At 40.4% G+C, this 21,809-nt stretch overlaps 1 protein-coding gene across 8 annotated transcripts in view; it reads left to right on the plus strand.

Annotated features, from left to right (window-relative positions):
- CTNNA3 (catenin alpha 3) overlaps positions 1–21,809 on the plus strand; it is a 442,665-nt gene that overhangs the window by 398,101 nt on the left and 22,755 nt on the right. The window contains exon 16 of one of the 8 annotated variants that reach the window (XM_015288096.4): positions 834–1,002. The exons of the other annotated variants lie outside the window; for them this stretch is intronic. Within the exon in view, the coding sequence (XP_015143582.2) occupies positions 834–858 (25 nt within the window). The 3' untranslated portion in view covers positions 859–1,002. Of the gene's footprint in view, positions 1–833; positions 1,003–21,809 lie in introns of those variants that run through there. 8 annotated transcript variants of the gene reach the window in all.

The following is a 21,809-nucleotide window of genomic DNA, read 5'->3' on the forward strand; positions in this document are numbered from 1 at the left end:
TTTTTGAGCTATGTATTTACATCTGTACCTCACCTAACATCTTTAGGACACTGTATATGAGTGCATCCTTGGATGTTTTGAAATCACTTCTCTTATTGTTTCTTTCTTAATGGTGCCAGACAGTCTTGTAAAACGAAGGCTTTTATATAGCCAAAGAACAGGTGAACTGGAGCGGATCTGCCCCTCTCATTACTGTGTGAAAGATGGCTGATGACACCAAAGAACCCAGCTGACTTTCTCACTACCTTGAAAATGCAGGAATGAGGACTGTTGAGGCCACAGCAAGCAGCAGTGTGTCTTAGGAACTGAGCACTCAAGCTGTAATTTCAAGGTCTTAGGCATAGAAGACATAAAAGACGATGACATTTTGTGTTTACTACATCAGAATTTACTCTGGTAGATAGTGACTTTCAATGTTTGTGTCACATATTACCTAAATGGATTTCAGTTTTCCTTCAAATACTCATTAGATTAAAAATGAATGTATATTCTGGAATTTAAGGTTTTGGAGATTAGAGAATGTTGATCCAGTTGTATTATGGGGGAAAGAATGCAGCAGTTCAGTCCTCGCTGCAGCTTTTGCAAGGATTCTGTTTCCTGGGCGGGGATGAGATATAATAGATTCTTTTGTTCATAGATTTTCCTGTTGGCCATGTTAGATGACTTCATGATTAGCATTTTGGGTTTTTTTTTCTAGATCCCATTTTGAATTCTCTTCATGTACAGAGTGTGCTACAGTCTTACAGTGCAGCGTGTGACGTAGCGATGGCTGAAGACTTGGTCAAATTCTTTAATGTTCGTTTAGTTTGACCTAAGCCCTTTTGTGTTCTTAGGTCTGGGATATCTGAAATGCCATAGCGGCAGAAGGGCCACTAACACGAGAACTCAATCCAGAGCGCGTGGGTTCCAGTTTGAAAGGAGGAGTCATTTGTTCTGGTTGTGAGCTTCCACTGTTTCAGCAGACAGCTGTGTGGGAATAAACTGTTTTAAAGGAATAGCTTCTGTCTCCGCAGTGAATGAGTTTTCTTTCATTAAATTAAAAATAGCTCAGGGTGAAGCTTTTAAGCAAGCATGGAAGGGCACACTGTTCCTGGAAAGATTCTATATAAACAGAGTAATGCACTGCTTAGACTTCAGAATACATGATATTGTTTCATTATATTGACAAGTCTTATCTAAATGAAAGAGAATAGACTGGAACTGGCATCTGAAGAGGCAGACTTTTAAAGGGAGGTTGGGATTTGGGATCTATCTGGGAAGAGCCTGTGCAGTACTTTCTGTTAAAATCTTGGCTTGCGAATCAGTTGGTTTACCCCAGACAAAGGAGAACTTTCTTATAAGGATGTGACATTATAGAAAATGCAGTTTAATGGGAAAAAAAAAACACCAAAGCAACAATACCTTCAAAGCGCTTATACAGCTACATTAGGGTACAGCAAGCTTACTTGACTCAGAGTTGTCTTGAGAAAGGCTTACTAAAACCTATTAAGCAGTTGATTCAAAGCTGTCATATGACTTTTCAAATTACTGTTTTTCAAAGCTGTACGTTACAGAAATGGAAAGTACCGCTAATAAATAGGCTTAGATCCAGGGTCTAAAATACACCTTTTTCTCTCAGTGAAAGTAAACAGCGTGACCTGTAAAGGAAAGGCGAGAGTGAAAGAACAGAAATGCTGGCCTATATCAACATCTTTGTGTTCATGTGTAATTAGCATTTTTTTCTTCCTTGTGTCCTTTCATGTTACATTTTCCTTCAAATCCATGTAAAAAAAAAAAAAAAATCAATATTCACTGATTAAAAAATTCTGTGCTTGAAAAGAAGTTATTGAAATTGAATCACCTAGGTCCGTTACACTATACTGTCAATTGGACTCTAATGTCTTTTCATTGTGTCTTTTGTAAAGATGAATAGCCGGAAATTGCCCTACCTTTTAAATAATTTTATTTGTATCCGGGTGAATATGTAATAATTTTAATTGTATCCGGGTGAAAATAATTCAATTTCTCTTTTACTTGGCTAAAAAATTAGAAGCAAAAAACACTGCTGCTGCTATGAGTATTCATTATCAAGCTTTGCTGGTAGGGAAAATACTACTGGGTGATAAGTTTTGCATGTACAAGGAAGAGATGGTTACCACGCCCAAGGTGATTTTTACGAGTGCATTGAGAGAGACTATCATTGGTAATGCCTTCTGTCTAGGCTTGTTACCCAGCATGTCCTAAGGGCTGGGGATGGACTACCTGGTCCAGTCAGTGGATTCAGGATTCATACTGCCTGGATGAAGTCTATTTCACAGTCTCTTTTTTGTGATATAATTAGTAAGCAATAGTGTTTGCAGTTTTACCCCTAGCTGTTTTGTAGGTCTGATGAGATTCAAGGTGCACTGTATGAAGAATTTTTATTTTAAGTGCAGCTCTCAGCTTTTCAGAAAATGTTTCATTTACTCCTGGCACTTGATACTCATTTAAAAAAATGGCACCAATATCAAGGTTAATATTAGAAAAATAGTAAAAATAGCACTGCACAGGAAATGAATGTATCTTGGAAAAATAAATCTAGCAAAATCGTCCAGTTCTTCTAATACCGGTAGTACTTATGGGCGGCAGCATAGCCTGACATTTTCTCTCAGTAGTATTCTTGGTTAAGGCACCAAGTGCAACTGCCAAATGTAGTGAATCTCCACACCTGATAACAACCACAGTCCTGAGCCTTAGTTCAGCTTCTGTCTCTGCTCGTCTTTGGGAAAGAAGAGGGGACATAAAACGAGGGTAGGATGCCAGTTCTGTACCTAATGGGTGTTAAAGAGACCGTCTGTCTAGAGAGAAAGCGTAGCATTCCTATTCTCTCTGGTTCACCACCCAGTCACTGCCATAAAATGTGGCATTACATATTTATTATCATTAATATTTTATTAATATAGTAATAATACCTTTATTCCTGAAAGCCCTGAACAAACTAAATGCTGTTACGCGTGCAGTTCAGTTTTGTGATGTGTAAAAAAATCTCCCCCCCTCCCTCCATTGCTCATATCAGAATATTCGGAGCTTATCATTTCAATAAGCATTCTGGGATGCTTTTGAAAGTCTACACACTCAACATTTGCATTATAAGAAGAGAAAAAAGCCTTTCCTTTAAAATGCCGTCGTTTAATCAAAAATTATCTAAAGTTGGAAGGATTTTTTTCTCAAAATAAATCTTGTCCCAACAGGATGTCATAATGTTATTTTGGCCCATTCGTCTACATGGAAAAGTAGGCAAATATTCCTTTGATTCCTATCTTGAAGCTAACTCTGACTAGAGCTAGTTACATAAAAATATGCTTTAAGACAAATTAATTTCTAAAGCAAGAATAATTTAGATGTGTGTACGTACTTGTGTCTGGTTTGTCGTATTTGTTTTGATGAACAGAATCACTAGGATTTGTTTGGTACAATATAGTGGATAAAACACATAAGGTTTTGCTCTTAAAATTAGTTAGCATTTAAACTACTCCAGCTAGTGCAATTCTGTTGCTAAGATTTTGCAGTACATGCAGGATTAACTGACTGTCCTGCCAGAACTGCATGTATACTAAGTAGTAGCCTCAGGCAGTTGTTCCCCTCCAGTAGAAACATGGTCCTTCAGATATGTGATGAAGTGTCGAGATGTGTCAAGTTAAATTATATCACGTAATGCAGAATCAGCTGGTATTGCTCATTCCTCCTGAATGTCAGAGCTTCTAAAACGTATAGAAATCAAGGTTTCATGACTAATAGAGCATTTTGAAGGCAAAAATCCTGCGTCTGTCATCCTTCTCCATCTCAAAAGATTCTGACTGAATGAATTTCGTGCATGGTACTGTGACTTTATTCATATGATATTTATCTAGAATAGGATAATTCATATGATATTTGTTTCAGTGGTCTTGCAGATAAGTTGATTGTAAAGATTTTCAGTGTTTCCTGAGGATGTACGCTAGCAGGTATTTAATTAAGAATAGCAGCGGCCTCATTTTTTGAAGGCCCAATATAATTCTTAGAGGTACTGATTTTTTGAAGTGCTAAACAGATATCTTCTGACAGTAAAATTTTTAATAGGATTCCTAAGGAAAGCATCTAAATTTGGTTTGTTTTACACAACTTCATTTTAGTCTGACAATCAGCTTGTGAAATGAAATAGTCTCAGAACCAACAGTAGTTTTGGTTCATGTGTTGTTTTTTTTTTTGTTTGTTTGTTTGTTTTTTTCCTTTAAACGCAGTTTTGCTGTATTAGTGTTATAGACGTATTACTCACTTCGGTTTTAAGAGTGAAGCAGTGATACATGTCAGGGGCGTCAGCAGAAAACTTTATGGCCTCATTTACCCCTCTGATTATTACCCTTTACTGATGGTTCATGCTAACAGTGATGAAGTCGCTGAGAGAAGCCTTGGGGCTATCAAAAGGGACTTCAGTGCATTGGGGTGGTTAGTGCATGGTGAAAGAGTAGAGGTGGTGTTCTCCTGTATCCGTTCAGTGTCTGGGAGAAATACCGAGAGGAGCAGGAAAACCCATCTGATAAATACATGGCTGAGAGGCTGGTGCCTTTGCAGGAATTTTGTTGTTTTTTGGGTTTTTTTGACCACGGGACGGTTTACTCAGCACCTGGCCTGATGGCTGCAGACGGGGCCCATCTGCCTCAAAGGGGGAAAGGGATCCTAGCCCAGGAGCTGGCAGGGCTCGTTGAGGGGGCTTTAAAGTAGGTATGGAGGGGGAAGGGTATGAAACTGCTGGAGCAGGCTGTCCCCCTGTACCTTAAGACGAGATGGAGAGGAGGAAGAACAGTGTGGCTGAACAGGGAGCTTTTGCTGAGACTCTGGAAGAAAGACAGTTTACCTCCTCTGGAAGAAGGAACAGTCAACTCAGGGAGAGTATGAGGAAGTTGCTAGCATACGCGGGGAGAAAAACAAAAAGACTGTCATGAGCTCAACCTGGCCACTGTGGCAAAGGACAACAAAAAACATTTTTATAAATATATTAACAGTAAGAGGAGGGCCAAGGAGAATCTCCATCCTTTACCGGATGTGGCAGGAAATGTGACCATTGATGATAAGGAAAAGGCTGAGATTTTCAATGCCTTCTTTACATTTGCTTTTAGTAGTCAGTTCGGTTATTCTTGGAGTACTCAGCCACAGGGATGGGGAGCAGAATAAACCACCCAAAATTCAGGGTGAAAAAGTTAGAGACCTGCTACTCCACCTGGATTGTCACAAGTCCCTGGAGCCAGATGGGATCCACCCAAGGGTGCTGAGAGAGCTGGTAGACATGCTTGCCAAGCTGCATTCCGCCATCTCTCACTGGAATGTGATACACATCTACAAGAAGGGTTGTGAGATGTATCGGGGGAACTACAGGTCTCTCAGCCTGACCTCAGTGCCAGGGAAGGTTATGGAACAGCTAATCTTGAAGGTTATCATATGCATGCGTGGGGCAACTGGAGGGATCAGACCCAGTCAGCATGGGTTTGTGAGAGGCAGGTCCTTCTTGATCAAACTTGTCTCCTTCTGTGACCAGGTACTTGGTAGGTGAGGGAAAGGCTGTTGAGGTGGGTTACCTAGACTTCAACAAAGCCTTTGACACTGTCTTCCACGGCATTCTCCTGCAGAAGCTGGCAGCCTGTGGCTTGAACAGGTGCACTCTTGGCTCAGTAGAAAACTGTATGGATGGTCAAGCCCACAGAGTGGTGGTAAATGGACCAGCTGGCATCTGGTCATGAGTTGTGTTCCACGGGGATCAGTATTGAGGCCTGTCCGGTTTAATACGTTTATTGATGATTTGGATAAGGGCATTCAGCATACTCTCAGCAAGTTTGCAAGACAACACCAAGTTGGGAGGAAGCGTCAATCTTCCTGGGGGTAGGAAGACCGTACAGAAGGATCTGGACAGGCTGGATTGATGGGCTGACACCGTGGGATGAAATTCGGTAAGTCCAAATGTAAGGTCCTGCATTTAGGTCACAACAATCCCATGCAGTGCTACGGGCTTGGGGCAGAATCGCTGGAAAGCTGTGTAGAAGAAAAGGTTCTGGGTGTGTTGGTCAGTACTTGGCTGAACATGAGCCAGCAGTGTGCCCAGGTGGTCAAGACCACCAATGGCATCCTGGCTTGTATCAGAAACAGTGCAGGAGCAAGGAGGTGATCATCCCTCCGTACTTGGCATTGGTGAGGCTGCGCCTCAAGTATTTGAGGATAGTGTACAGAGAAGGGCGACAAAGCTGGTGAGGGGTCTGGTGCATGTGTCTTATGAGGAGTGGCTGAAGGAAATGGCATTGTTCAGTCTGGAGAAGAGGAGGCTTGGGTGAGACCTTACAGCCCTCTACAACTCACTGAAGGGGAGGTTGTGGCGAACGGGGGGTCAGTCTCGTCTCCTGCTTAACTAGCAATAGTTACAAGTGGGAATGGCCTCACATCGCACTGGGGGAGATTCAGGTTGGATATTAGGAACAATTTCTTCTCCAGAAGAGAGCGGTCAGGTATTACAACAGGCTGCCCAGGGAAGTGGTGGAGTCACTGTCCCTGGAGGTGTTTAATGAAAGAGTAGATGTAGTACTTAAGAACATGGTTTAGTGGGCAGTCTTGGAGGTAGGTGGACAGTTGGACTAGATGATCTTAGAGGTCTTTTCCCACCTTAATGACTCTGTGATTCTATGAAAACAGTCATTTAAAAAAGCTCAATTGTAAATAAGGCAGCTACTTAACTAGATTTGAGATGGCAAAGTATATTTGATTTATTGTATAGAGGATAAGGTTAAACGCTCATCGAGGACACCCTCCCAGTGAGTCACAAGGTTCAGAATAGTCCCCCTTGCTTTCTAAATTCCTTGAACCAAAGGGGTAAGGAGCCGAGGTGTAACTGAACCCACTGCTATTCCCTTTCTTGGTCAGTGGGTTTTGTCTAATAGGTTACATGTGCACAACTAAAGACATAATCTTAGAAAAGCTTACTAAGCTGTTAGTGCCTTACCATGGATCTGTAGTGGCAAGGAATCTCTTGACATCCAGATGCCTGGGATCTCTGCAAGAGGCGTAACCTCAAAAGTGTCCCTGCTCGAGAGGAGATTGTGTTGTGCAGCTGACTACTGTGCAGTAGAGTTCAAGGGGCTCTTTGTCTCCTCATTTTATCCTTATTTACTTGGTAAGGTGATTGATTCAGTCATATTTGCATACAGGCTACAGTTGTCAGTTTCTTCCAAATTAGGCTCAAGTATAACACTGATCAGCACTGTGGTTAGGGGGCCACGCAGCCAGAACTTAGCCTTTGGGCTACTGTATTATCATGTTCCTCCGAATCCACTTTGAGCTTGATGCCATCACGACCTGACCACTCATCGTGACTGACACTGATGGTTTTCTGGATGAAGCCACGATGGCCACCAGTGGTGTTGATCACGTGAGCGGGGATATGGGAAATGAGGATCAGGCTGAGAGGGTGGGAAAGCACACCATCGCAATCTGTACTCAAAATATTTAGATATCCAAGTTTCCTGCAAGTTGAACAGATTTTTTTTTTTTTTCTGTAGCATGTGTTACTAACATAAATAGGGGTGGTATTAAATAAACATGGTAAAATATTGAGGTATAATCTGTTTCTATATACTGTTAGAAATTATAGTCAGAGTTTGCTTTCAAACTGTGAAACAAACAAGTGCCAAATAGAGCATGTAGCTAAAGAGGAGGTTAGATGAGAATGCCAAATGTAATCTTTGCTGTTTTTCAGGCTAACAAAGCATGTTAAACGCTTAAGCCAATACAGTGAAAAGCTAATGACCAAAATCATGAATGCAGCACCGCTTGCTTTCCTCTGCAACGTTATCGTGATAATGTTGCAGCTAAACCACGTGTAATTGTCTTCAGTAAACAATTTACCACTGCTCACACTTGGACCAGAGATGCTAAAGGAAATGCATTAACCAAAGCTCTGTGTCAACATCAAAGTAGGAAGTAGAGTAGCTTGCGTATACGTGCTTGCGTGCATGTTGGCTTTGTTTTAAATCTAAATTTTATGCTTCTGCTTTTTTTGCAGCCTCCTACCTGTTTCATGTTATCTCATTGTTCCTTTAACCACAACCTCTCGACACGGTTCCATTCTCACCTCTGCTGCGAAAAGCCACCTGCCTTCATTGTCAAAACCTTTTCTGCCATCTCTCCTACTGCTTCTGTTTCCAGTCAACTGGTAACATTCATAATACCGGCATACTCCTTTGCCACCTGCTACATTTCATTTTTAAACAGGTTCTTTCCGTACTCTACTGGAAAGCTCCTTGTTCTCCCTCGCATCCCTCGTGGAAACAGTCCATGTTATTGAGAGGTGGACAATGGCAAGCATGTTAATTACCTGGGCTTCCTTCCTATCCAGCAGTCCAGTCTCATCTCATTGTGTGTTTGTTCCTAGAAAAAATAGGGTCAGAAGGGAACTGTGGTAGTCATTCAGTCCAGCCCCTTCATAACAGACTATTAGATCAGCTTCCTCAGAGTCATGTCCAGTCAAGGTTGAAAATTCCTGAGATTGGCGATTCCATATTTTTCAGCCTCTCTGGGAAACATTGCAGTATTTCAGTATTTATTTTAAATAACTTTTCCCCTTCATCTGATCTTAAATTTATAAAACTTAGTGTTTCTACGTAGTACAAATCTACAGTTTTTTCTGGCATGTTAAGGTTATACCTCCTGTATTAAGTAAACAAATGCAAGCAGAGGACAAAGCAAAATACTAATAGGAAGTCTTTAATATGCTTTAAGACCTCCGAGTATCTCTAAGTATAACATAAAAAAATGTAACTTAAAATAATGAATAAGGCAGGTATATTTATCTGTATACTCATCCTTATAAAATCTACCCAGGACTAGATTAAGATGAACTACAGAGTCAGAATATATGACAGCGTAATACAACTTCAGCTTTAAAAACTGCTACACTCAAAAAGCAAAGTGAGTTCAGGACTCCCAAGTGTTAGGTTCTGCCAGCAGAGGCGTTAAGTCCAAGGGAGCAGTGGTTTAGACAGTAATTTAACACGCTCCAAGCTAGTTTTCTTACCTAGGAAGCCTCTGTGGCAGGACAGTCCCCTTTGTGGGTCACAGCCCAAAGAACTACATCTGTGTGAGTAGCATTAGGCTGAGCACAAGGCTGAGTGTAGTGCCCCCTCGTACTCTGTGGGCATTCGCCATTTAGGAGGGACGGACAGAGGCAGCTCTAGCGAGGATGGAATTTATTTGCTGTATTTTGCACATCCTGTATATACTTCTTGCTATAACACCATACGTTCGGGTTCTTTCTGAATTAATCAGCAGGAATTAGAAACTACACTTCTGGAAGGTTTCCAAGAAATAAAGAAAAAACTTCTGCTATTACCGACCCCTTCACTGGAAGCATAAGCACATCAGTGAATTAATGTTGACTGCAAAGCTGACATAAAATATTACTTTTTCTTTTTTTCTGTACTCATTGCTGATTCAATGGAAAGTTCTGCCCACTCCTACAAGAGATCAGTCACATCCAGAGTATGATGTATACCGGCATTTCTTTTGACTGCTTATTGTCCAAGGATGAAAAGAGATGATTTATGCAGTTACTGTACTGTTGATCTGTCTGGTGCTGATGAAATACAAGCGTAGAGTTTAAGTGTCAAAGCAGAGTTGGTAAAATCGGCAGTACAGATATTACTCTCCGTGGGTACGTAAAAATCAACACTGACTATTCAAACTAAGAGGACCAATAGTACTTGCACATGGTTCAGTAGAAAATAAACAGATCAGTGAGATGTTATTCGATAAAGTAAAAGGGAATGCTGTTGAAACCGTATAGACTTTGCAGTGCTGGCCGCGTTCCACAGGTTTACTAGTTGATTAACAGGAAGTGATAAATCTAGACAAATGTAGACTGCTGCTTTGATTTTAGTGAGGTGGCAATCATGCAAATATTCAGGCGTTCATATTTTGATTAAAGATGGTGCCAGGTACAAAGGACTTGAACTTTCAAAATGTTTTTCAAGGTTTCTCTATGAGTTTTAAACATCTTTGAAGGAGTAAGTCACATTTTCCAATGTGCTTACCCTAAAAAGCAAATTTTATAGAAGTACCCAGCCGTATCCAAATCAGATAGAGCTTCTCCAAATTGTGTGCCTGGATTTGATTGTGTGTTATATCAGAAATAATTTATAGGGTGAAGGGAGGAAGTATGGTTAGAACATTGAATATACGAACCTGGTCTTTCCTAACAATTGTTTTACTGTTACTTTTCCCTCTTCCCTGAACTTGGTTACAGACCTTTTGTTTGACGGCAACGTAGTACTCATTAAAGTCACACTGATTGCTGTGCAGATGAAACCTTGCTTATTTCAGTGAGATACAGCCTTCAGCTTCATAAAACCAATTCACCTACAAATCTGTCCTCTTCCTCTTCACTGTACCGAAAGTTTACTTTCTTCTGCATGATTCGTCCATGAGAAACCATTGATCTCTTTATGGTGAAGAGTCAAACCCAGGATGAGGGGTTGGCAATCAGTAAAATACAATTCTTTGAGAAGCTGCAGGATGACTCCCATCCTTACTGTATTTTCTGTATGCTTCATTTTATTTAGTACCGATGTAGTTTATTTTCTTTTTTGAATGTGTTTACTTGTGAGGAAAGCTATTCAGAAACGCTCACCTCGGGAGCAAGCTGAACAGCAGAAATGGTATTCAGTTGCTGTGTTTTTCTTCTAAAAATAGGACTGGAGTCTGTTGCAACTTTTTTTCAGTTAAACCAGGACCTTTGAGGTTCACACAGCCTTGCAGTAGTTTTGACGCTTTTTTTCTTCAACAGCGTTCAGCATGTTTAAACACATTCTCTGCTCAGTGCTTTCAGAGGATGCTGTTTTGGTACCCTTGGGGTTACCATCTTTCGTCTTTAAAATGGTCCCGACAGTGGCATTCATTCTCATAGTATATCTCAATTCTCATGTACTACAGCTGTTGGTGAAGGTCAGTGGATAGCTAGGCCTCTGTGTCCCACTAAACTCTTGACACTTCACGCTTCAGGGCAGAAGAAGGTATGTTCATACCAAGCCGCTAACCCAAGCTCCTGACTGCCCTGATGCATGCTGAGAGAAGATTTCAGCTTTCTTAGTGTAAAGGTGGCATTTTCCTTGTCATGCCCTGTGTTTTGTGTAGGGATATATCATCCGATTTGCTTGAAAGAAGGTTACATGAGAAATGATGGATAAAGCTTGCTTTTGAGTGGATTGGATCGTAGCATTAGAGTTTCTGTAAGCTAGATGGCCACCAGTTGGTGCTGTTCCGCTGAGGCTGCGTTCACAATATTACATGAGCCAGTTGAGTGCTTGCAGATCAGTATCTGGGGATAAAGAGGGTATGTGACTTCAGAGTGAGTAAATATTTTAATAAGCTTTTTGGAATATCCAAGTCACGTAAATGTAGTCTCATTTGCGCAGTCACCCAACATCAGCGATGTCATGAATTCTTTACTGACAGATTGCATCTGGGCTGTTTACCTAGGTGTGTAGAAGATAGCAAAGGTAGAAAACTCTACATCTGGGATCTGCATCATTGATTGCAAACATAAGGTCTTTGTTCACCTTATTTTTGCATACTTGTCTCAATTCTGAATTGTTGTCATCTGAGAGTTTTTTTCTTAATGTCAACCAGCAGTAGACCAAACACATCCACTAGTTCTTTGTGGTGGCAGAGGGAAGACGTGACACGGGTATAACCTGCACAGGTAAGAATTAACGGAAGGCATCTCAAAGCTCAGGGGAGCATCTTCCTTCCACGGTAACATTATTGAAAAGCTGTTGTTTTGAAGATACCTGCACTAGTTATATTTATTTTGTTATTATTGAGATCATCCCTACAACTGCACCTGATTTATTCCCTTAAATGAAGAAGCTAAGGTTGTCATTGAGGTTGTCATTAGATTAATGGAAGGTTCACACGTATTCAGCGTACTGAGGAGCAAAACAAATTCAGCAAAAACCTTTAAAATGGGATCCTTAGATAACTTCTTGAACGTCACAATTTGATGGTTATTTGGGGAAGGAGAAATTCAATTCCGTGAGATGAGGAAATATGAGGAAATCTTACAGATGGCTGTGAAGAACAGCAGATGGTTTATAAAGTCTGACCAATATAGAGTATAGCTACCTATTTTAAACAGTTTGCTCTGTATTGATTTTTCCTTTTTATGAACATCGCTGGCAATGAAATAGACCGAACGGTGAGAGAGTATCAAAAGGAAATGTATTCAAGATACAGAACAATGAAATAGAACTTAGAAGTAACTGCCTGCCCTAAAAGAAATGCTTTCCACGGGGCAATTGGACGGGTTCAGGAGCCTCGTTAGGGGCAAGGAGTTGTATCCCATGCTATGATTAAGCAACAGCTTAAATAGGTCCGCTATATCTTTGCTGTGCGTGATCAGCTACAGCCAAATGAAAGGGAGGCCGCTTTAGGTTTTGGTACGCTCAGTGTCTCAAAGTAGCAAAGAAAGATGTCCTTTCTGCAAAGAACAAAGATGAAACGAGGTCTAATACCCCCTCTTTAAGGGAGCTAAACGCTTCTCATCTTCATGTTGCCTACAGTAAATGTTTCTTTCTTACGCAACTAGAAATTCACTGCCTGATTATTTTTTGTAGGTGGGAGGAAACTCATTCTTAAATAATAAGGATTGGTGACGCACTGTTGTTCACTGCTGCAAGGACACAGCGCGTCCCTCTTCCTACCTGACTGATAAGTAATAGGGCTTACATCCTGGTTTCTTAGTTTTTCTGAGGGGAGTGCGTGTTGAGGGGAAGGAGAGACTGTGAGCACACTGTCACAGGTGCTTGCCACCTGGAATGCATGGTATTCTGGGTGACTTGTACACAGCGTGCTTCTGATCTGCGCTTTGTCAGAGGAAGCCGAGGAATGTATTCTTTGCTTTTCACCATTCAGGACAGCTTCCAACATCCACCCTGATGACTTTGTCACCGCTTCTCTTGTTGTCCAGAAATGGGCCTGTCTCATCATTTTTACCTAACGCTAAAGGTAAGCTGCATAAGCTGGTATCAAAAGTAAGGAAGTACTTGACCTTTTACACTAATGCCTTGGGTTTCTGTTCGGCATTCAGCAGTAGTTCATTGTCAGTTTTGTTCATTGGTTTTACCAGCTGATTTTTTCTGTCGGCTGCATCACCTACGCAAAGCCACAGCATAGCTGCATCGCAGTAAGGGTTGAGAAGCTTCTTCTCTGATGTATGGACCCATGGTAATCGCTAGACAAATTGTAATCCTTTGCTCAAAGTAACTTTTATTTTTTGCTAAGGAGTTGAAAAGTGATCACTGTTTTGAGTTAATGTAGTCCTTGGAAGTTTTTATACTGGAATATACAATATTCTGGAACAGCACCAGTAACAGATTTTAGCCAGTGACCGACCAGTGTCTTTCTCTCATACTGCCACTTATTTCTCACTTCCACGTGGGTGCAAGAGAGCTTTCTTTCCGATGCTTGATGAGTAGAATAGGGATTAAGGCCTTCCACATTTTATCTGCTGTCTTCTTAGGCTCCAGTAGTCACTGCTGACAACTCACAATTTTACTAGAAAGCTTTTGATGTATGTTATTTCATATCTTGGCACTCGTCTTACGTTATTGTAGGTGAAATTCACCTCCAGCATTTTAAAAATAATTTTCATGGCCACTGAGCAAATCCTGAAAATGTGACCTCTGAAAGCTTAGAAACCAGGAAGCAAACGTGAAGAACTTCTGATGTATTATTTCAAATATCTTGATCTTTATTCCGGTTTTATGGTATTGTGGATCTTGCCTCCTGAGCGCTTGAGGCAGACAGCATAAAGATTTCATTTACAGACATGCTACGCTACATTGTTTGCGTAAGTATTTCTGAGCAGTGAGGAGGGCCCATCCCAAAAGTAGGAGACTGGGGAGGAGGGCAATGTCCCAGGCCTTTTCCTTCGGTGCTGTAGAGCCCTTCATGACTCTGAAAGTCATCAACAGTACAAATGAGAGTTTGTTTGCTTGCATTTTTTTACAAGCAGGAAATATACGAGTATCAAATTTATGGAAGAAGAGTACACGGAAAATAAAATAGTCTGTTTCTAAAGCTTTTTATTCATTTATTTTTTATTCTGAAAATCTGAGATTAGTTTACATAGAGCTTTGAAGCTGGGTACTTTTTCAGTGGAACTCAGGTTGCACGTAGCAAGGCATACGAATGTCAGTTTTGCTAAAACACGAGGAAGTAATATTTAGGAACTGATCTTCCTGAGGATAACTGAAAGAACTGAGCTCAGTCGTCTGTTCGGTGGCCACCAGCATTTTCCATAGAACACACTCGTTCAAGAGATCGCTCTCAGAACACATTTCTGTTATTTTTTAGAGGTTGTTAGTTCAAGTCTTTTCATACAGCGTATGTAAGCATACATATAAACAAGCCTCCTTGTAGGAATTTCTGTGATAGAACTTTACATTGATTTTTGAAACAAAACTGCAAGTTAATGGTGCTTTTCTTGAGGCCACGGAGACGCACAGATTATATGAAAATATTTTGATATTTGGTTCAACATATAATCAGAAACTTGGGCAGATGAATTACTGAACCATTAGCAATCGAGGAATATGATTGAAGATCCATATTAATAAACATCTGTCGCAGTGGCACAGCAGATGTACTACGTGCATTTATAGCACAAAATATAAATTTTTGATGAGTGCGTTATTTTTTACTGCAAAGTGTGTTACTTTGATCTCCTGCCATTTGTTTGATTTTTGCAACAATGAAAGTGCTATTAAAACAACCCACAATGTGAGAATAGTATTCATATAAATTCTAGAATATGATTCCACTGATTGAGCTAATTCTGAAAGATAAATTTTATTTTCTTCAATTGCCTCTCATGGCCGGTTTATTTGTCAGCATTTTGATATTGATAATCCTGATTTTGCTACTTCTGCGGGCTCAATAACCGATGTTGATTTTATAATGCACAGCATGTAGACCGTACCGCTCCTGTCTTTTCTAAATGTCACAGTCTGAAACAGGCAAAAACTGCCACTGTGTTCTGAAGATGAAAATTATAAAAGTGACAAATACATCTGTAAGACACAGTAGTCTGCTACTGGAAAACAAACTCAGGAACTCCAAAAAGTTCTTTAAGTACTACATTCTGTGTCCTCAATATCGTTCATCTTAAAATCCATTCATCTTATTCTCAGAACCAGTGATTGTTCTGAATATCATCCTTGCAAAACAGTACATGAGTAGTCTGAAAGGACAATTTGGCAGAATTTTTATATGCCACTAAATACATCTCCGTAAACGCAAATGCGACCCAACTGATAGCCCAACTGAGATTTTGAGTCAGACTTGGATATTATTTCATATTTTTTGTTGGGGTTTCTCATACCTTTGTTGTGATATTCGGGGTAGTTAAATTTATAATTGTACCTCCTGAGAGCAGTCTTTTTATTTCCGTACTCGCTCTGAAGGCTATTAGCAATAGCTTGTGTTAAAAAACATCATTATTAATAGCATATGTTAATAGTGGAAGTGGGATAGCACAAGTAAACTCTGAAAATGGTATGACTGTTGATGAGCAAGATGACGTTCTGGGCAGGAAAAGGCATTCTGAAAGATTGATTTTGGAATCAAAATTCCTATGGAACAATAAAGCCTTCAAGAAAGAGTATTATAGTAGCAAGTATTCAAAGGAGTTAGTTGCTGAAAGAATTTGAAGAAAGGTACAGGGTTTTGTGAAGGCTAGCTCTGTGGACTAAAACAATACCAAAAGTAAGACCTGTTTATAGCGTGGCATACTTCCTTGCCCATGATATTGCTATGATTAGTTTTGTCAGCTCTCCCAGTTTTCTTCTGCATCTAGCGATGCATCTAGTTTTTCCCTTAAGTATCTACTTCTGAAGATCTCTGAGTAGATGGGCTGCCAAGATCACTGATTCACATCCAAAGACTTTTTTTTTTCTTTCAATTGTCATCTCTTCCCTTTGCCCTTATTGTAGAGGTGGCTAAAATTCCTACAGTCATGGTAGTGAGCTGGAGCGTGTTGCTGGCCAGTCACTGTGGGTGTTCATGCTAAGACAACCCTTGTTTTGAATTGTACAGAGCCTTCAGCTTTAGTTTAAAAATAAAATGATTCGGGTTTTCGTGGTTATAAATGAAATGCTTGAAGACCTGACCAGCGTGCAGGCTTGAGTTCTAGAAGCAAACAAAGCTCGAAATACATCAGTACATTTTGTATATACTTCAGATTTTTACTCTCTGGATGATGTTTGCAAAGAAATTAAGAAATGCCTTTAAACTGGAAGAGGGTAGATTTAGACTAGGTATTAGGAAGAACTTCTTTACTGTGAGGGCGGTGAGACACTGAGTGAGACACTGTAACACGTTGCTCAGTGAGGTTGCGAACGCTCCCTCCCTGGCAGCATTCAAGCCAGGCTGGATGTGGGACTGTGAGCAACCCGGTCTAGCGGGAGGTGTCTTCGCCTGTAGCTGAACTAGTTCTAGATGACCTTCAAGGTCCCTTCCAACCCAAACCATTTAGTGATTCTAAGATGTAGACGGGGAATGAGAAGATTTGAGGTAAAAAGTTTTAGGAAGTTAAACTGTAATGTTGTTGAAACGGCGTTTAGCTTAATTGGGTTAAAAGACCTGTCAACAGCTGTGTTCACACATGCGTAGGCTGCACAATAGAGTACAACTTTCTATCTTTGTGTAGAATCTCACGCCTATTCAGCAGGAAGCCAGTTGGGAGTCTTGGGACTTGGAAAAGGTATTTCATTGTCTTCAACATCCATTGAGGAGTCACACTTTCCAAATACCTGAAAGACTCCGAGCAAAATTGTGTGTACATAGCAGTAGCCCACAACGATTATGGTATATTCAGGAAATACTTATTGTATGTAATCAAGTGTATGTGGATGGCTATCTGCGGCAACAGATGCAGAATCAATAAAATGCCTAGGCAGTTACGAAGCTCTAGGAAAATGCTGAAGGGAATTGCCGACTGGTCTGGTTGCAAGATAACAGTTTTTTTCCAGCTAGAACACAAAGAAGACGTTCTCCAGCCCTTGATCCTTGTCCAGACTCCTGTTTCGTAGCTTGAGGAACTCTGTCAGAGTTCCAAGTGGTTTTATTCCAGCAGTTTGCATTTTTAATTGAAAGATGAGAAAAGGGCTGTTTTGTCTTTGTGACCTTACCTGACCAATAGCAAAAACTTTATTGTTTTTTTATATTAGCATATTTTCTGTCTCCAGATAGGATTATACCTACTTGAAGCTCCAGGGAGAAATACCTCCTGCTCATTCATACGCGCCATCCATTTGGCAAAGATCCTACTATGCCCTCTATGCCCTTACTTTGTTCTAAAAACATGAAAGCGACTTAAAACTTTAGGAAAACATGGTGGCTCCACTTCACAGAACGTGATAATAAATTCATTGAATTGCCCGATGATCCAGGAAGTTTTATGCATCCAGAGGCAATGGATGGCTTTGGACCAACGGACTGACTGGAAACAAGGTGATGGGCTGAATTTCTTCATGAGGGATTTAGTCAAGTGGTGCAGGATCTCTCTGAGTAGGAGTTGCAGTGTTGTTAAGACTTCCCTGAGCAGCTCCCGTGTGTTGCTAAACAGGCACGTAGGAGAATCTGGCCTGTCCGGACTCCTCAGGCAGCTCCTGCTGTAAGACTGATGAAACGGTACACAAATGCACAGAAGGCAGCTGTAAAATGCCAGCAGGATCTGCTCGTGCAGATGCAGAAATGCTAACTTAGGACAGTTTTTGTTCCTCGTACAGAGTATGTATGTAGTTTGGTTAATTAATAGTAGTGGATTATGCAGAGTGGTTGTGTAGGACCCCAGGCAAGCCAAGGGAGAGAGAGTTACCTCCTAACCATGCTGCGGAAACGGCAGTGCAGCTGGAAGTAAGGCCGTGGTTATGTCAGCTCCTTTCCTCCTGGAAACCACGTGGGAAGTGCAGCTTCCCAGCAGCCGTCCCGGCTCTGACAGTTTAGCGTGATGTTATGACATGGAATACCTACGGAAAACCGTAACGCGTTTGCTTCAATGCTCTGCCCATAGGCTTCTGTACAGGACTGTAAAATCGAAAGGTAAGGTCTGCACTTTATTTTTTTTTTTTAAGTACACAATAGAACAAGTGACATAAATGCACTTAAATTGCAGCATTGTAGACATAAAAGAACCATTTTGAATTCTCTGATTGACTTTTAACCTCTACCTCCTGGGATTACCTAGAGTTTTATCGGTATAACCTTCCTGCAGCACACATAAGGAAATTGTCTGGAAGAAAAAGGTTAAGAGAAAACAGACTTAGGTTACAACTAATTACTTACAAAATAATTAATTTGCTTTCACCACTGCAGACGTGGAAAGATAAACTTCGAAGAATAAAATGAATATTTATTTCCTTTTTTAAGAGTTACAGCATAGACAAGGGAATTTAATAGGCAAAATTGACTTACTTAAGAGGCAGCATTACATGTCTGCACTATAGTAGCACTTACATTCATATTTTCATTCATTAATAATTTTTAGATGCCTTTTATTCTGCTTCTGGGCTACAACACTTGCTTTTTCTCGACTGTGTTATAACTCTTCTCGAAATTTCAACACATGGCTCACGAGAGTGGGAAGCAGATGGGCCACTTGCAGCGGGAGCCCGTAGAGAGAGCTTTGACTTTCTGACTCAGCCATAATTCACCTCTGTGCTTTTGGATGCTACAGACCTAGAATAGCAGTACCGTTAAATTTGAAACATAGTCCACGTTAGCAAACACCTCCATGTTTACTCTTTGAGCTCTCGTGGGAGAGAACCCTAACAACCTCCTATGCAGACAAGTTCTCAGTACCCACAGGAGTGTCACGGACATTGTATCTGGCCCGCCTGTAAAGGACGAGATTTGAAATCTCATTTTGCATTGCACCCGTGGTTTGCACAGTACAGGTCAGACTGCAAAGAAACTACATTTATTAAAATGTGTGCTTACATTTTTAAATGTTATCTCTTCAAAACCAAGCAGTTTCCACTTAAGGAAAGGCTTGGATTTAAAAAAAAAAAAAAAAAAAAAAAAAAAAAGACTAAAGCATAGAACCATAGAACCGTCCATCCTGTCAAATAGCTTCTTACAGTAACATTATATACGTTAAAACCTCTGGATTATTTCTGTTTGTGACAGGGAAAATAGGAGAGTGATAAAGCAAATAACCAACCTTTTGTGTAGTCAGAAATGTTAATGGGTGATTAAAATGATGGACATCCAAATTAAAGCCCATGACTGTTAAGAAGATCTGCTGATCTTAGAAACTGAATGTAAAAGAGGTAGTGAGAGGAAGAAAGCATTCTTACGTCATCGTAAACAATGCTTGTTTAAGATATCAGAACTCACGTGTGGCGGTGCAATAGTGTCTTACATGGTACTGATAATATTTGTGTGCATGGATGTGATAAAACAGGGAGACACGGGGAGCTATTTCTCAGGGCACGTGGGAAAGGTGACTCTTGGATAGCTTTCTGAGGGAGCCCACTTCAACAGATGTAAAACTTTGCATCTACAATTAAACAAAGTACAGTTAATTAAGCTTCATATATGGCATCTGCTCAGTAATGACATCTTTCATATTTATTCAGATGGGCTATATACACCTTGCAACCTTGCTTTTGTTACTATCTTAGCTATTTTTAATAAATTACTACAGAAAGACAGTTGTGATCAAAGATGACGAGGACTTCACAATGCTTCCCGAACCTAGTTGTTGCCATCTTATTGTTTTATTGGGGGACTTTAAGGAGTACTTAAACATACTTTATGTATCTGTATATATATTTTGTATTTCTGAATACATACAGAACACACACACACACACATACATACACATATTTACAAATAGATATATATAGGATGGTTGCATGGTATAGCTACTCTGAACAAATGTGAAGATATTAATTAGATATCCCATCTGGGTTTTCATATTACCAGACTTTTGTCACAACAGTAACATAAGCGCATGTTTTCTTTGTTATGCAGTGACATATTTCCCAGGGTCAGAACTGGCACGCTTCAGGAAAAGTATTAAGAGGTGAGGTACGGACACTCACAGAGGCGTAACTATTGGCTCTTCCAGGCGCTAGCCAGGCGTGACGCCACTTGAAAGCAGCCAAAGAGAAGGGAAAGGCAGGGTGATGGTTGTCTGCCCTCACAGAGCCTCAGTGGCTCAGGTGGCCCACAGACCAGAACCTGTGTGGCATAGGCATGGCACTCAAGAAGTACAATATACCAGAGAGTTTTCATGACGTTCCGTGAAATTATTGCAGGTCTCAGTTTGTTGTTGTTGTTGTTGTTGTTGTTGTTGTTTTTTTTTTGAGACCAAAATAAGTGACCCTGATATTAGTGAAATAAAATTAATTTTAGACATTGCTCTCATCACTGAATTTGTCAAAATGTCTTTCTATGTTGTCTACTAACTAGATACTGAACAATTTAGTGATTGGTCTCAAATGGCAAAACAAAGAAAGTAAGAGCAACCAAAAGAAATAAATGAATGGGTGCTTCTTAGAGTGAAGCACGCTAGATAATAGTTATATTTATTTTGTAAAGTTGTTGAAAGCACAAGGGGCTTGGATTGAAAAAGATGACCTAGATAAGGAAATCACAACAGGAAATCAAGAGGGTAGCTCTTGATAGAAGTGTAGACTGGAGTATAGTGTAGATAGAGGCATCTGCCTGCCCCGAAGCAGAGAAAGAAGGAAATCACAGTACTGACATAAAGTTACATTGATAGGTAAGTTGCTGCAAATAACAGTACTTCACAATTCCCATTCTACTACCATGCTGGTATAAAGGATTTAATTTCTATTATGTCATCTTACGCCAGCATTTATTTTCAATGTTATTTTAGCCACAGTAGCATTATTATTCTGCGTAAGTCTGGGAAAGCAGAGAAGTAATAGTTGGCCTTCTGTCCATTTAACTCGAAGGAAACATCTGGATTCTTGAGCCGTTCCTGTGTTCAAGGTCTTCTACTTCACTGGTCATAAATATTCGTTAAACACTAGTACTATTGAAGTTAGAGGGCTCATCTACCTTGGGTTCATTCAGAAATTGTAAGTCGCTAGTTACGCTCCCTGGAACGGGAGTTGGCCACTTTGATGGAACAGATGTCGTTGACAGACGATGTGCATGTTACATTAAATGTCATTGTTTACTGGTGGACCGTGTAACCGTGTGAGTGCAAGTACCATATAATCCCGTTGACTGCAGTTGAAGGAATTCCCACGTCACGGTTTTTCAGAGAGCCTAACTTCGCTGTAAAAAGACACTTTAGGAAGGAAACCCAAACCTAACCCACTAGTTTTGTCTTCTCTTTTGTAAATTAAGTTGTTCCAGGAATGTTGTGTTGTCAGACTTACCTACAGATAACTCATTACTGTACAAAGAGAAGCATTGCCTTTCCGCATACCATTTTGCCATTGCTTTTTCTTCTGCAGAATTGTAGTGCCAATTCTTGAGGTGATCGGCTGGAACTACAAATTGTTTCTTATTGTAATGCTGCATAGGTACCGACACCTCGCTTTTGTATCTGTTCATTTAATTATTCTACGTGAATGGACAGGCTCTCTTTTTGGTAATTATAGCTGTATTTTCTTCCGTGCTTCTTGAGATAACTGCAAGTCTGGCCTCCCAGCGTATTTATATCGCCTTCCACATTACTGTCAAGTACGTTTGCCGAGGTGAGTACAGTGAGTAGCGGTAAGCCATTCAGCTTTGTG

This window comes from Gallus gallus, chromosome 6 (genome assembly GCF_016699485.2).
Source record: "Gallus gallus isolate bGalGal1 chromosome 6, bGalGal1.mat.broiler.GRCg7b, whole genome shotgun sequence".
Lineage (NCBI taxonomy): Eukaryota > Metazoa > Chordata > Aves > Galliformes > Phasianidae > Gallus > Gallus gallus.